The 16,264-nt window shown below is 37.2% G+C and overlaps 1 protein-coding gene across 1 annotated transcript in view; it reads right to left on the bottom strand.

Moving 5' to 3' along the window:
• PPP3CC (protein phosphatase 3 catalytic subunit gamma) overlaps nucleotides 1–16,264 on the bottom strand; it is a gene marked incomplete at both ends in the record, with an annotated part of 52,738 nt that overhangs the window by 10,462 nt on the left and 26,012 nt on the right. Inside the window, 5 exons of the mRNA XM_084245052.1 lie at nucleotides 6,125–6,196; nucleotides 6,918–7,043; nucleotides 10,959–11,053; nucleotides 11,139–11,216; nucleotides 14,688–14,827. Of these exons, the coding sequence (XP_084101178.1) occupies nucleotides 6,125–6,196; nucleotides 6,918–7,043; nucleotides 10,959–11,053; nucleotides 11,139–11,216; nucleotides 14,688–14,827 (511 nt within the window). The remainder of the gene's footprint in view (nucleotides 1–6,124; nucleotides 6,197–6,917; nucleotides 7,044–10,958; nucleotides 11,054–11,138; nucleotides 11,217–14,687; nucleotides 14,828–16,264) is intronic.

The raw sequence follows: 16,264 nt of genomic DNA, 5'->3' as shown, positions 1-16,264 counted from the left end.
GTCACCCACGCTTTCACTGCTGCTGTAGATCACTGTCATTGCTGATACAATTCCACCATATGAATAGTCCACAATTAGTACTTTTTTACTGTCAGTGGCCATTTGGACTGATCCCAATTTTTGGTTAATTAAAGCGAGGCTATTATGACTTTTCCTATGCATTTCTCTTTGCCGCACGTATCCTTAGGGTGCGCATGCTCAGTTATAGACTATGTATGTGTTTAATTCTGGATAAGTGTTATCTACTATAGTAGATGTGCCAATTTATACTTAAGGGTCTGAGCATTCCTGTAGTTCCACATCCTGGCCAACACTTGATACGATTCAACTTAATTTGAACCAATCTGGTGGTGGGGTGGAATCATCCACTGCGGCTTTAATTTGTATTTTCATGACTACCAATGTGGCTGAATATCTTTTCATATTTTTTTACTGGCCATTTTTGGATACCCTCTTTTGTGATTCGTTTAAGTCTCATCCGTAGTCTTTCTGTATTCTTTTTTTTTTTTTTAAAGATTTTTTTATTTGTTTGTTTGTTTATTTGTTTATACAAGCACTGGGTACAGTCAGAAGCGCAGGAGGGTAAGAGAATTCACCAGAGCCAGAGCGGGGAGCAGAGCAGGCAGAAGGACCGAAGTACACTGCTGAGGGGAGCAGCGGGCTGCAGGAGAGGTCTGCGCGCCATGTGGGATCCTCCTCCGGTAGCCTGAGATCGAACCGGCACTGCAGAGGCTGCGGTCAGCCTCGCAACCCAGCGCTCAACCGCTGCGCCACCGGGGAGGCCCTCTTTCTGTATTCTTTACGTGACTCCTCTGTGACTGTGCTTCAAATATCCTCTCCCACTCTGTGGCTTCACTCCTCACACACTTAACGGTCTTTTGGTAAACTCAAGTGTTCTTACTTTTAACGTAGTCCAATTTATTAAATTTCCTGTATAGTTAGTGTTTTTTCGTGTCTGCTTCATCTATTCCAATCATAAAGATATTCTGTAAATACTAGAAGTTTACTGTTTTGCCTTTCATATGTGTTTGTATTAATCTCTTGGAATACAATAGGGGTCAGGGTTAATTTCTTCTCAAATAGATGACCCCAACCATTTATAAAAATACTATCATCTTCCTACTACTCTGCAGAGGCACATCTGGTGTAAACCAAGTGCCTTGTATGCATGGATCTACTTCTGGATTCCCCATTCTATTTCAATGCTTATCTGTCCTTGCACTAATAATAATTGCTCTAGTTTATAATCTTGATGTCCTAGCGAGTAAGTCCTACCACCTTACTCTTCTTCAAGACTTCAGCAATTTCCATATGAATTTTAGAATCTATTCTTAGCATTTCCATATAAATTTTTAAATGAAGTTCTCTGGTAATATTTGACTTTGTATTGAACCCACAGACCAGCTCGGAATGATTTATATCTTTCTAATTTTGAATCTTCCAATGAGCCATGACCATGGTGCTTCTTTCCATCTATTTAGATCTCCTTTAATTTTTCTGGTAATGTTTTAAAGTTTATGGCTTTAAGGTATCACACATCATTTGTTAGATTTATTGTTACAAATATTATAAATGGCATCTCTTTTTAAAATTCCATTTTGTTTTTGACTTTGTATTCAGCAATTTTGCTACATGCACTTACTGATTCTAAGAGTCTAGACTCTTAAGTTTTCTCTGTATACAATCATATCATCTATGAAGACAATTATGTTGTTTCCTTATAATTTTCATAAATTGTACTTTTTTTCTTGCCTTATTGTATCAGATATGACTTCTAATATACTATATTGTATGTGTTGACTGGCAGTATCCTTGCCTGTCCCAAAGCTTTCAACAGTTCACTGTATGTTGGTATAGGTTTTATAGATACTTTTGTCACATCAAAGAATTCCTTTCAAACCTAATTTAAGAATCATAAATGGAAGGTGAATTTTATCTAATACTATTTCTACAATCTACTGAGGTATTTTTCTGTTTTGTTAATGCAGTTAATTATCTGCTTTTTGAAATAATTTCTATTTAAAAAGTTTTAGATGTAAAGAAAAGTTGTGAAACTAGTACAGCATTCCTTATACCCTCATCCAATTTCGACTATTAGCATCTTATATTAGTATATAATATTAATTGAATTAAAATTTATTGAAGTAACATGGTTTACAACTCTATATGGGTATCAGTGTGCAGCTTAAAGGTCTGCATATGCTACATTATGCGCTGCCACGGACCATCACAGCAGTGAACGATGAGGCCGTCTCTCCCGCAAAAGTCTAGATTTTATTCACCATCTTACAGTTGACACCCTTCACCTGTTTTAACCATCCTACACCCTTTTCTACTCCGGTAACCATCATTCTGTTGTCACAATCTAAGGATTGTTTTTGTTTTGTTTGTTCATTTGCTTTGCTTCATCTTCCACATATGAGTGAAAATATTTGATATCTTTGAAAATATTTGATGATCAAAATATTTGATTATCTTTCTCTGTGATTAAAATTTAATGTTAAATCTCTCATTTCTGGAATAATCAACTTGGTTGGGAGGTATAATTCATATACATATATGAAAATGCCAGGTGCACGTTAACTTTACAGCAAATTTACCAAACATTTAGGGATGAAACAATGCCAGTCTCATAAAAATTCTTGAAAAAGAAATGCTCTCCAACTCATTTGAGTTACATGAACCTAATTATGGTTCATATAACTATGATACAAAATATAGCAAGGACATTAATATAGATATAATAGTCCTAAACAAGACACCAGCAATACATATATATATATATCAATTCCATATATCCTTTTTATAATTCATAGTTTCCTGCCAAAATTTTCAATTCAGTCTGATATCTTGAACATCATAAGCATAATTTTATCTTGTTTTTAAGCTTAGTTATTTTAAAGTTTGGTCTAATAAAGCTAATGTCTGGAGAACCTGGGGGTCTGTTTTTATTTTTTGCTGCTTCTGCTGGTTCTTATTCATGTCATATATTTTCTTATATCCCCAGTTATTTCCGGTGTGAGCCACATATTTATTTGAAAGACTGCAAAATTTAATATCTTATCTGATGTTGTAAGTTTAAAGAGGTTTGTCTTTGCCAGGTGCCTGGAACTACCTTATTTAAATTTCAGTACCTTCCAGGACTGATCTCTTTCCAGTTCACCCTTAATCTTATATAGCTGCAATCTTAGGGGTTCCAAAACAATGAGCAGAAACATAATAGCACTCAAATCAACTTTGGCAAACCATGAACTTTTTTAGCTTTTCTTAGGAGACATGTACAACCTCTTAGACCCCTCTCATTAACTCATGAATGTGTTTAGGAATGGAATAGTCCCAAATGTTGTTCTTATCTCTCTGGATGTATGCCTTTTTCCAGATCTCAACTTGGTAATTCTTAGCTACATTGTTAGCTTTCCGAAAGTCTTTAATGAGGATTTTAAAAATACCTTGTCTAGCTTTTCTCCTTGTCTGAAGAGACAGGGTTGATTTAAACTAAGTTGATTTAAAGTAGAAATTCTTAGTTTATATCACAAATAAAACCAAAATTATATTGATTTTTTTGGAAGAAAAAAATTAGAAGTGTGTTTTACTAACCATTTTAATCTAAAAGGATACTCTTAATTTCTTATCCAAAAAAATTTTTTTAAACATACAGCAGCCTGTAGTCACACATCTTATCAAAAATGGGAATGAGAAGATTTGACACATAGTAGAATATCCTTAACAAATATTTACCTCACTATACTTGGCTTTAGGGCTAGAATGGCAAGCAAAAACCAATTTTGTCCCAGCACTCAAGGAGTTTAACTAGGAGAGGTAAAATATATTAATTTTGTAACAATACAAATGAATGTAGAATTGCAAATCTATCAAGTGCTATTACACTATATGAGAGTAAGACAGGGGTTTGAATCCAGTGAGGTAAAAGATGCCTTCCATGGGGCCTCCCTGGTGGCGCAGGGGTTAAGACGCAACCTATGAAGCTATCAGCAGCCACTGTAGCAAGAGTTCGATCCCTGGCCAGGGAGAAACCCACATGGCGCAGCAGACCTCTCCTAACTCGCCTGCTGCTCCCCTCAACAGTGTATTTCAGTCAATCTGCCTATTCTGTTCTCCAATCTATCTCTGGAGAATTCTCTCACCCGCCCCCCACACTCTGGCCTGTACCCCAGTTCTTGTATGCATAAATAAATACATCTAGGGCCTCCCCGGTGGTGCAGCGGTTGAGCGCTGGGTTGCAGCCTTTGCAGCCTTTGCAGTGCCGGTTCGATCCCCGGCTGCTCCCTGGCCACCAGAGGAGGGTCCCACATGGCGCGCTAGACCTCTCCTGCCGCCTGCTGCTCCCCTCAGCAGTGTACTTCGGTCCTTCTGCCTGCTCTGCTCCCTGCTCTGGCTCTGGTGAATTCTCTCACCCTCCCGCGCTTCTGACTGTACCCAGTGCTTGTATAAATAAATAAATAAATCCTTAAATAAATAAATAAATACATCTTAAAAAAAAAAAAAATGCCTTCCATGAGGAAGTTACAATGAGCTGACCAGGAACTCACTAGATGATAACAGCAGAAAGAAGGCTTGCATAAAGAAAATAATAATACACGTAGAGAATCTATCACATACTTATGTCATAGATTTACCCAGCTCTCCAATGAGGACATTTAGATTGTTTTGAACTTTCGCTCTAAGTGACTATACTTAAAAATATTCCCATAACTTTGGCACAAAAGCATATCCTTTCTTAGTACATAAAGTTCGCAATAATTTCCATTTAGATTTGAAAATAAATGTTATAAGATTTATTTCTTACATATTTTACCTTCCCCTGACTTAAGTTCTTTATTTTAATTTTCACCTAGCTACACTACTTCCCCAAGAACTGGTTCCTTGTAGTGCTCTCCAGTCCCAGACATACAGGGACACATACTCACAAACGAAGCTCATCTGCTCTGCACCTTCAACGTGGAATCTACAGCATTTAGGACTCTCTATGTTCCCTATGTCGGCCAGGCTCTCTCTACCATGTACACAGCTTATCCTTATAGTTGAGTGAATCACCTTAGTAGAGCTTGGAAACAAGGAGAGACTCAGAGGTTTGTGCTCAGATTCCATCATCTTTCCAGAATCTTCTGCATTGTCAGATAAGTTAGGATCTACCTTTCAAATCAAACCTCCCTCAACACACAAGGAAAAATATACTTGGTTGCATATGTAACAATATGTTATTAAACAAAAATCTGTCACAGGCCAATGAGAATAAAAACAAGTAGGCATAGAATCTAATAGAAAAATGGGCAAAAGGTATGAAGTGACAACTAAAGAGAGAAAAACGTGGTCAAAAACAAAATAAAGTGTTCATTAGTTATAAAAACAAATTAAAAACTTTAAAATGCCAGACGGAAAACTATGAACTCCGTTCCACACATACAATTAACCAGGTACAGCTTTTCTAGAAATTATATGTATGCAATTTAAACTTGTAAGTGCTAATTGATACAGATAGTCAATTTGTAGAAATTTACATTCTGAACAATCAAGAAAATGTTATTCTTTATTTCCTAATATTGCTTTCCAGTTTTGCACACAACATATCATATCTGATTTATACTTATAGTCTATTTTCCCTCACCATAATACAAACTAATTGAGAACAAGAACCTAAACAGTACTTGGCACATACCAGACATACAAATACTGGTTATTGACAGAACATGTAAACTTTACTATACAGTTTTCAAAACTATTTTGAAATAGTTTAAAAGGAAAAAGTTGGGGGAAAAGTCCAATATCCAACAGCAAGGGATTGGTTGAAACAATGAATGTTGGACATGGACAACTACGTAACTATTAAAAATTACTCTGCAAAAACACACAGTAAATTTTCATGATCTTGTTAAAAAAGAAAAACAGGAGAAAACACGTGCAAAGACAAAAAAGACATCTAAACACATATACATCGAGATGTTAACAGTGCATATCTATGAGATGGCAGGATTTTGGGCAACTTTTTCCCTTATTTATGGTTTTCATTTTTCTACAATGAACACAATTTTTTCAATAAAACAAATGAAATGATTCAAAACAAATTTTTTCACTTCTAGTTTAAATGAGGAAAAGTCAAGTTTACCTTCAATTTCATCATCAGAAATCAATTCATCATCAGAGCATATGTTGAGAATGTTAACCAGCATCTCTGTGACTATATAAGACAAAATATCCCAAAATGTATATAATTAATAAGGCACTTTCTCTAAAATACTGTGAATAACTAAATAGACATTAATGTTAAATAAAGACAAAAAGAGATTTGTCATTATGTTACTAAGAGTAACTATAAAGAGCAGCACTAAATGTAGGCCTTCAGGTTTATATAGAATTTGGAGTGATTACTTGCTCCAGGCAAAGTGTAGAGTCATTGAAGATTCCACTGATTTCATTAGACTGCTACCCAGAGTCTTTTCCGTACTGACACCCACATGAAAAAATTTCTTCCCATTTTACAAAGAAGTTAAGCCACTAAGTCCATGTCCAACAGGCCTATTTTATATTTGCACAGTGATTTGTATAGACAGAGAAATATATTTCTAAGTTTAATATTTCCTATTCAAATATCTGTATTGCTGAAGAAATCACTGAAGGAATAGCATAATGACTTATGTTACTTTAACATCTTGGTTATAGTAGGATAGTTACTTTAAATTGACATTTAGATAAGAAAAGAATAATCAAGTAGAAGTAAACTTTAAAAACCAATTAAGTGCCATTTGAAAAATGGCACAAAAAACAGTTTGTAGATAACAAACAAAACAGAAAATATTTCTGAAAACTTTAAGAACATTTCTGAATTGTCAGGGGATCCTGTAAATATAAAGGTGAACTTGGTAACTAGAGTTTAAATGATTGATTTTCAGTTCTCTTACCTTTTTCCCCAACAAAAGGCAAGGACCACGTGAAAACATCCATAAAGTTTGGAAGCCAGTAGGGATGTGGAGAACAGTTAAACTGCCTGATATTCATGACATTGTTTTCATACTTTAACACAGCAGCTAAAAAAGAAAAAGCAGGAAAATACAGCACAAAGGCATATGACATGGCAACCCACCTACTTTGCACAACTGATTATCTACTATACAGCACTCAGGAACCTACTTCTCATTTGCAATTCAGTACTTGATATTTAAGAGCAGATGAAAAATCTTAAAGCATCTTATTTAGTTCATTCCTTTAAGAATTATTCCAAGGAATGGTCACCTAAAGGGCTCATATAATAAAAGTACAAAAGAAAGTAATCTCTGAAATTTCAAAGGGTAACTGCATAGGAAATCTTAGGCTCCACATGAGAAAAATTTTGTCATAATTACCCTTTTAATAGGCCAAATGGTTATAATTATGACTCTCCTTGGACCTATTGGTATCTATACATCTAAAGAATATGCTAGAGGGCCTCCCCGGTGGCGCAGTGGTTGAGCGCTGGGTTGCGAAGCTGCCCGCGGCCTCTGGGGCGCCGGTTCGATCCCCGGCTGCTCCCCGGCCACCGGAGGAGGGTCCCGCATGGCGCGCAGACCTCTCCTGCCGCCCGCTGCTCCCCTCAGCGGTGTGCTTCGGTCCTTCTGCCTGCTCTGCTCCCTTGCTCTGGCTCTGGTGAATTCTCTCACCCTCCCGCGCTTCTGACTGTACCCAGTGCATGTATAAACAAAACAAACAAACAAACAAATAAATAAATAAAACATGCCTCTATAAAAAAAAAAAAAAAAATTAAAGAATATGCTAGAAAGAAAAGCAACAGAAGAGGGGGAGAAAGATAGATGTATAGAGTAGCCTTTTCTAAGAAAAGAGGACCTTGAAGGGGGAGTAACTGAATACCACCACAAATTGTTTCAGATGTCACATTTTCTGCCTTTTTCTAAAAAAAGTTCTTAAGAAACAACCCAGCAAAGGGCTTCCCTGATGGTGAAAGGGGTTAAGTCTCAGCACTATGAAGCAATCCGCAGCCACTGTAGTATGAGTTTGATCCCCAGCCAGGGAGCTACCCACATGGCACAGCAGACTTCTCCTGTCTTGCCCACTGCTCCCCTCAGCAGTGTATTTCAGTAGATCTGCTATTCTGCTCCCCACTCTGTCTCCGGCAAATCGTCTCACTCACCACCTCTGGTCTACACCCCAGTTCTTGTATGCATAAATAAATCAATCTTTAAAAAAAAACAAAACCCAGGAAAATAAGATTGTTTCAAGATAAAATTACTAATTATGTCAAAGTGAATAGAAAACTTATAATGAGGGCCTCCCTGGTGGTGCAGCGGTTGAGCGCTGGGCTGCAAAGCTGCCCGCGGCCTCTGCGGCGCCAATTCGATTCCTGGCCGCCGACGAGGGTCCCACATAATGTGCAGACCTCTCCTGCCGTGCCCACTCCTCCCCTCAGCAGTGTACTTCATCAGTCTGCCTGTTCTGCTCCGCACTCTGGCTCTGGTGAATTCTCTTACCCTCCCACGCTTCTGACTATACCCAGTGTTTATATAAATAAATCTTTAAAAAAAAGAAAAAAAAGAAAATGTATAATGAAGTATGCCTCTGAAAGTTTACTAAAGAAATAATCAAGAAAAATAATAAAAGATTAAAATGGGAAAAGACAAGTTGGTGTTAGTCAGTAAAGTGACTGATGATTTAGGTACATGTGTAAGCTTAGCACGCTGATCCATCCAACAGGCAATCAATGGGCTCTCTTAATAGTGGATTTAAAAAAGGAAGTAAGCAGGGCGCCTTAATCACAAATATGAGCACTAGGGCCACTAAATGTCCTTGAATAAGGTAAACAATACACACAGGGAAGAAATTCATAAGGGAAGAAACAGGAACAAAACAAAGTCTCTAACATGTTGGAATATTAGGAAAAAGAAAGTTAGAAACAAGTTTAAGGAAAAGCAGAACACAGTAGGACAGCTAAGACTCAGAAAAGTATGATGACAAGTGAAAAAAAAAGGCTTAAGAGAACATAAGTCAAAGAAATGTCTTTTTTTTTTAAAAAAAAGATTGGTTTATTTATGCATACAAGAAGTGGGGTGTAGGCCCAGAGGTACGGTGGTGGGGGTGTGTGAGAGGATTCACCAAAGACAGAGTGGGGAGCAGACCAAGCAGATGTACTGAAATACCCTGCTGAGGGGAGCAGCAGGCCAGACAGGAGAGGTCTGCTGTGCCATGTGGGTTATCTCCCTGGGCGGGGATCGAACTCATGTTGTAGTGACTGAAGACAGCTTGATGGCACTGAGACTTAACTGCTGCGCCACCAGGGAGGCCCAAAGAAATGCTTTTTTTTTTTTTAAATGGACTGTAAGTCATTGAAGGACACACTTAGAGGACTGATTCAAGTCAGATTTAAATGAGACATGACATTCCACAGTTTACTTTTCAATAGAGGAAACAGCAACTATATTGTGATCTCTTAAACTTCTCTCCCCAGCTGCATATACAAGGTATGACTATAAAGTAATGAGACTTACGAAACCACCAACTACAAACACACCAGACCTTATATAATCAGATGAATCTAGTCCATTGACATAATCACATCAGGCACAAAAGCATTAAAATATTACAGTATTATAGTAGTTTATAGTTTGACCAGTGCTTTTAATATTCATTTTTACTATTCTAACTTATCTTCAACAACACATATGACAAAACCCTTTATGACAGATCATTTAAAGATGAACTGAGACTTAGAGAAGTTACTAATCTTGGTAAATATGGAGTGAAGTATCTTGTTAATTGTTAATTTAAAGGTGAAGCAGGATGAGGATTTTTGATTCCTAGCTTAGTGCTATTTTCAATCTACCTTGCTGCCTTACTATATTTATTTAATCCAAAGATGCTGCCACTACTCAAAACATTTCTGGAACTCCTCTTTTGGAATTGCCTCCATTTTATAAGCAACACAAGAAAACCCAGTCTCATTACGTCATGATCATACCTTGTCTATGACCCCAGATGGTACTGCCTCGCTCGATCACTCACCTTATCCATCAGTCTTGACTCCGAATGACTTTTGGCTGTTCCAAAAATCAAATCCACCCTCAAAGGACGAAGATTTCCCATCATTGAGGATAAGCAAAATATTGTGTCGCAGACTCTGAAGGCAATGCCAAAAGAGGAGTTCCAAAACTGTTTTTGAACAATGGCAGCATTGTTGGAGTAAGTGTAGAGCTCCCAAAGTAGCTACTTTGAAGGGGCAGAACTCACTGATATATATGCTCTCGTGTGTTTATTTAAAAGTTCTACTATTTTATAATCTAACTTCATTAACTACAGAAGACTTACAGAGGCAAGAAATTCTTAGGTGAGCCACTGTCCTGACACAAAACTCATGAACTAAAATCTTAAAAATTAAATAAAAAAAAAAGACTTTAATAGGATAAAGTCTTAGAAATAGCATTTCTGGATTGAAAACTGAGGTTTAAAAGATTATGTAACTTAACTAAAGTCACACTACTAATTTCTCAGAGGGCTTGGACTAAAATAAAAATTTTTCTAAATTTTTGTACAGTATTCATTCTACCTGTACCATTTCTCAAGAAGAACGCAGCAGCTTAAGAGTGCACAAACATTAAAACACCAGGCAGTGAATTCTACTGAGGTACTGCTATAAACAAAATTTACCAGAACAAATAACTTAGGTTAAATGTTCTAACTTGGAGCTGAAGTAATTTAGTCTTCTTATATTTTGATTCAATAGTAAAAACCAGACCTAGTACAATCATTATTTATCCTCACAAAGAGCCCAATAATCCTCAGGAAATGAAAACCCAGCAGCAGCCTAGATTTTAAGTTTCTTAGTTCTTGTTTCAATTAAAACCTTTTCTCCTCACTTAAAATTTATGCATTAAAAAGTATATAAACACATAATTATGATTAAACTAGAGCTCACATTTATTCACACATTCAAACTCAAATATCACAAATTCTTTTACCTTTATTGTTATAGACGTCTAGGTAATTGGGGGCAGAGAAAATTGTGATGAGTGATGGAAAGCCGGTTGTTTGGCTCTTCCTGTACATTCGATACCTGGAAGACAGAGGACAGCCTGTCTGTCTCAATATTAAAGGTAAAAACTCCACAGTGACATTAATATAGTGTAAATACAACTTACCCTGCATCTTGGGCTTCATGGGCTCTGATTATTGATAACAAATTATTATTCTGCAAAAATTCACAAACTGCAGGGTAACTGAAAAGGGAAATTAGAGAACATAAATTCAGAATTAAAATAATTGTTTTTTAATAGGAGGAAGGGGGAAAGTCAAGATGATGTGAGTTGAGTTTGTTTTAAAATTATAGGTTTCACATACCACTGAGCTTTTATTAGTAACTTAGCAATCATTACTCTATTTTTCCATTCACTCATTACCTCATTCTCTAATAACAGACAATCCTAAGACAGAAACAGAACTCCTCCACCTTTAATTTTGTCTTAACCCATAACAAGACCATAACTTTTCTTGGTGTCTTAATATAAAAAAAGCACATATATCTGTATATAGAAGGTACTGAAAATGGAGCACAATCAAATTGGTAAATTGCTAAAAAAAAAAATTTAAACAACCTACTTATATTCATTGGTGATATCAACACCAAGATGATATGACACAGAAATATTCTGAAAATAAATGCAAATTATACCCAACCTTATTCTAATGAAAAGTATGATGTTTGCATCTACTCCTAATATATTATTTTAGTACTATTTTATTTCTGAATGGCAAATATCTAAAAGGAAGAACTGGAGAATCTAAAATTAACTTGGAATAATCCAAGTGTTCATTGTTTAGTTTTAATCTTTGGTTCTTGTTAGGCTCATCAGAAAAAATTAACTTTTGGGCCTCCCCTGGTGGCGCAGCGGTTGAACACTGGGCTGCGAAGCTGCCCGCAGCAGCCTCAGCAGCGCCGGTTTGATCCCCAGCCACCGGCGAGGGTCCCACATGGCGCAACAGACCTCTCCTGCCGCCCGCTGCTCCCCTCAGCAGTGTACTTCGTCAGTCTGTCTGTTCTGTTTCCTGCTCTGGCTTGGTGAATTCTCTCACCCTCCCACGCTTCTGACTGTACCCCAGCGCTTGTATAAATAAATAAATAGATCTTTTAAAAAAAAAGATATACAGTGAGATGCCTTCTTCTAACCTCTATCTTCCAGCTACTTTGGAAGCAACCAATGTTTTTGGTTTCTCCAAGCACCCTTTGAAAGGTACTATATTCAGTTTCTAGTAATGATATAGACACACGCACATTCTTTTCCTTTCAAAAATGTTCCTTTCAAAAAAGGTAATACACGTACCTCTGTACTATTTGCTGTTGTAATCTGTACTTTTATTCACTACACATTAATCATTATTCCATATTAGCATATCTAGGACTTGTTTGCTTTTTCTTCATTTAAAAAAATGCACTATCCACTACATTCTATTTCATTTATATAACTAGTGTTCAATATTTAACATTTAGTGCTGTTTTAAATGTTGTACCATAAATAATATAGCAACAAATAACATCATACATGTATTTAACACATTTACAAGTACAGTCATTTCTTGTTATTTGCAGTAGCGATGTTTTACAAAGTTGCTATGAAAAAACTAGATTAGCAAATATACTAAATCACTGTTCCAGGTACAAGGTTAAGGTCCTGCAAGCCACAGGCCATCAACTCATCAACATACAACCTTATGTGTGTGGTTTTCTTAAAAGATTTTTATTTATTTATACATACAAGAGCTGGGGCACAGGCCCGAGATGCTATGTGTGTGGGGGAGGAGGGGGGTGCGGTGAGAGAATTCACCAGAAATAGAGTGGGAAACAGAACAGGCAGACTCACTGAAATACACTGTAAAGGGGAGCAGCGGGTGAGACAGGAGAGGTCTGCTGCACCATGTGGGTTGCTCCCTGGCTGGCAAGGGGTTAAGCACCACACTATGAAGCAATCTGTAGCCTCTGCAGCACGAGTTCGATCCCTGGCTGAGCAGGGAGCAACCCACATGGCAAGGCAGGGCTCTCCTGTCTCACCCACTGCTCCCCCTCAGCAGTGTATTTCAGTCAGTCTGCCTGTTCTGTTCCCCGCTCTGTCTCTGGTGGATCCTCTCACCTCTAGATCTCTGGTCTGTACCCCAGCTCTTGTATGCATAAATTAAAAATATTTTAAAATAAATAAATAAAGTTAAAACTACAGCAAAATTGAGAAGGCTTCTTACTTTTTGTATGTGAATTTAATTTAGTGAATGTGCTGTGGTAGGCAGTTAACAGTGTATTATTTGTCACAAAGAAGTGTTAGGATTAAACCAAATCTGTTGACAGCAGAGATAAGGATATGAGAGTGTTAAATATACAGAAAACTCCTTTGTATTTCACTTGAACCATGTATTACTAACATACCCTGTGTGGCTTTTTTAAAATGAGCATTTCTGCATTTTAATTATGTTGTTTTTCTTTGTATTGTGAACAAAATGTATCATAACTGAATTTTTTCCACTCATCTGAACATAACATCAAATTTAAAGAGTACTGTGATACTAAGCAATTTTAACATACTTATCTGAGGAATGGACATGGGTATTTCAGGTTTTAGAGTTTATTAAATACAATTTTTCACGCTTTACTTTTTACAAATAAGAGTGTGGGGTTGAAAAAAAATAACATGTTACAATTAATAAAATTTAGACTTTAAACTTTCCCATAGCTTCCTATGGTTGAGTGGCAAAGCACAATAAGAGCTCACATGTGAGATTTAAGGCAACAGCTAACTTCCAGAAAATGTCCTGGGCTTAGTTCACAACAACCTGTTCTTTTTATATCTTTGCTTATGCCAGTAGTTCTAAAAGCAGGCGAGCTTTTCAAAAAATAACAGGATTCCCCTGTCTCAGATCTACTGACTCAGGATCTCTGGGGAAGAAGCCAAGAAGTCTTTCTTCTTAAAAAAGTCTATTGATGATTTTTTGGCATACATAATCTAGATTATTTAAAGTCAGACAACACTGAAGCACTGCAAGATGTTCTGCTCATGTTTGCTGCATTACAGGGCGTAATACTGTGAACACATTATAAAACTTTCGGGGCAACCTCCCCCCACTCCCACCCTCCCCATCCACCCTATCAGGCAAGAGAGCAAAGTTATCTTTATAGACTTAAAGTCAGAACAGCTCCACCCATTGCCTATGCAGGAATCTGCTTCCAGAAGGTATACCAGCCCACACTAATGACCAAGGGGCCAGATAAAGATTTTAACTATGGGTACCTAGCATTTGCATCTCCACCATGTGTTCTTTAGAAATCAAGGGCGTGATTAAACTCCAGCATTTGCCTAAGTCTGCCCACAGACAATGGCAACATATCTTTACATTTTTAATGACTCATTGTTCCTACCCATATAAAGTAAATTCAAACTTGGGTCTGTTTTTTCCAACATTTCTCAGCATAAAATCTGTCAAACTTTCAGGGTTCAAATCCTCACTCTTGATTCTTTAATAAACTTATTTAATTTTGCTTGACCCAATTTATTTAAGTCAACAGTACCTAATAAAATATAAACAATGAAACAGTTTTCTGCCTTCTATTAATTAACGGTAAATAGAAGGCTCTATACTCCACATATTCAAGATACTTTAAAATATATTATGTTTCTCTCTTAATTTTTTAACTGTGAGGATTAGCTTACCTGTAAAAATAAGAGCACCCTCGGACAGTGTTGTGGCTATAGTGCTCAAAGGTCTTTTCACTGCCATAATCCTCTGAGGGATCAGACCAAAGCAGGTCACACACTGGCCCAAAGGCTGGAGGTTCTTTAAACCTGTCTAACTAGAAGACATGCAAAAGTCCAAAGAAGAAAAAAAAATCACAAAATCAAAAGAGCATTTAGAAACTGGTATGCATCAAAAACAAGCAAACAAAACTCCCTCCCCCAATATAAGAATGTATTAGGAGAGAAGCTCTAAGACCCTAAAGGATTTTCCTGCAAGAAATGAACATTTAACAAATTTAGGTAGTTTTAATTTTTTTTGGAATAAACTTGTACCAATATCCCAGTCATCTAACCAAATGCAAAAAGGACCTTTTACATCCTAATCTTAAAAATGGTACTCATTGAATTAGAAAGAGCAATCAACCACTATAAATAAACACTATTAGGTAGCACAACTATGTAAAGTTCATTTCAATCGCCTAGGTCAGCCGTGAACCATGAGAGAAGGAAGGGTTTTACAGGAGTTCTGTTCATAGTTTATTTCAAGATATCATTATTTACAGAACACTAGTTGTTTTGTAAAGGGCTTTCATGTTTTCCCTTCTATACCACGCAGGCATTTCAATAAGTTATTGAACTGAAGCCTTCAGTCAAATGGGGCTGGAGTCAAAGCAGAGGAAGCAAGTAACTATAATAGAACAGCTGAGTGCCAAGAAGAGACTTCTACTAAGTGGGAGTGTTACAGAATGCATCTCTGTGAAAGGAGGAGCATCGCAGTACAATGACTAGGCACCATTTTTCCCCACCCTCATTTCACACAGCCACCTTGGACTACAGCTCCCAGCATGCCATGCAGAAGACAGACAAGCTAGGAAGATGCACTGGGGATATATAAATGGAGATGAAATGAAGGAGGACGTGCAGACATGTGGAGGAGATACCCTTGGAGGGGAGACATGTGAAGAGGACACTTGGGAAGTCCTTGACAGAGACAATGGCAACAGTGATGTTAACCTCATGGATTACATGATCCATTTTGAATTCAGGGTTCTTCTATTTCCCAGCTCTCTAGGACCTGCCTAGCCCCTTGCTTGTGGTTGGTTCCCCACCAGGAGGTGCCTTAAATTGTGCTAAGCTTTTTGGCTTCCACCCTATTTTGGGGTCTATTTGGCTTGCCATTTGCCCATAAGAGGGAATTTTCAGCCTGACTGGGAATTGGCTATTTGAAATCCTTTCTTCTCTCTCAGTTTCTCTCTCTTTCTCTCTCTCTCTCTTTCTTTCTCTCTCTCTCTCTCTCTCTCTCTCTCTCTCTCACACACACACACAAACACAAACACAGCCCAATTAAAGCACTTCAAAACTGAGAGTCTGATTTCTTTGCTTTTGTGTTCTCATGGATGGCCAAATCCTTTTAGAATGTGTCCCTTAACAGTTTGGGGTCTCTGAGAATCTCTTGATTGTGCAACTACAAAAGAGAGATTTTTTATTAATACAGTTGACTCAGAATTAGAAAATCCAAGATTTACTATGTAAAAGAAAAATACTGCTTATTT

The sequence above is a fragment of the Talpa europaea genome (assembly GCF_964194135.1).
Source record: "Talpa europaea genome assembly, chromosome: 10".
Lineage (NCBI taxonomy): Eukaryota > Metazoa > Chordata > Mammalia > Eulipotyphla > Talpidae > Talpa > Talpa europaea.
The sequence above is the reverse complement of the archived record's forward strand: the minus strand, read 5'-3'. Positions and strand labels throughout refer to the sequence as shown.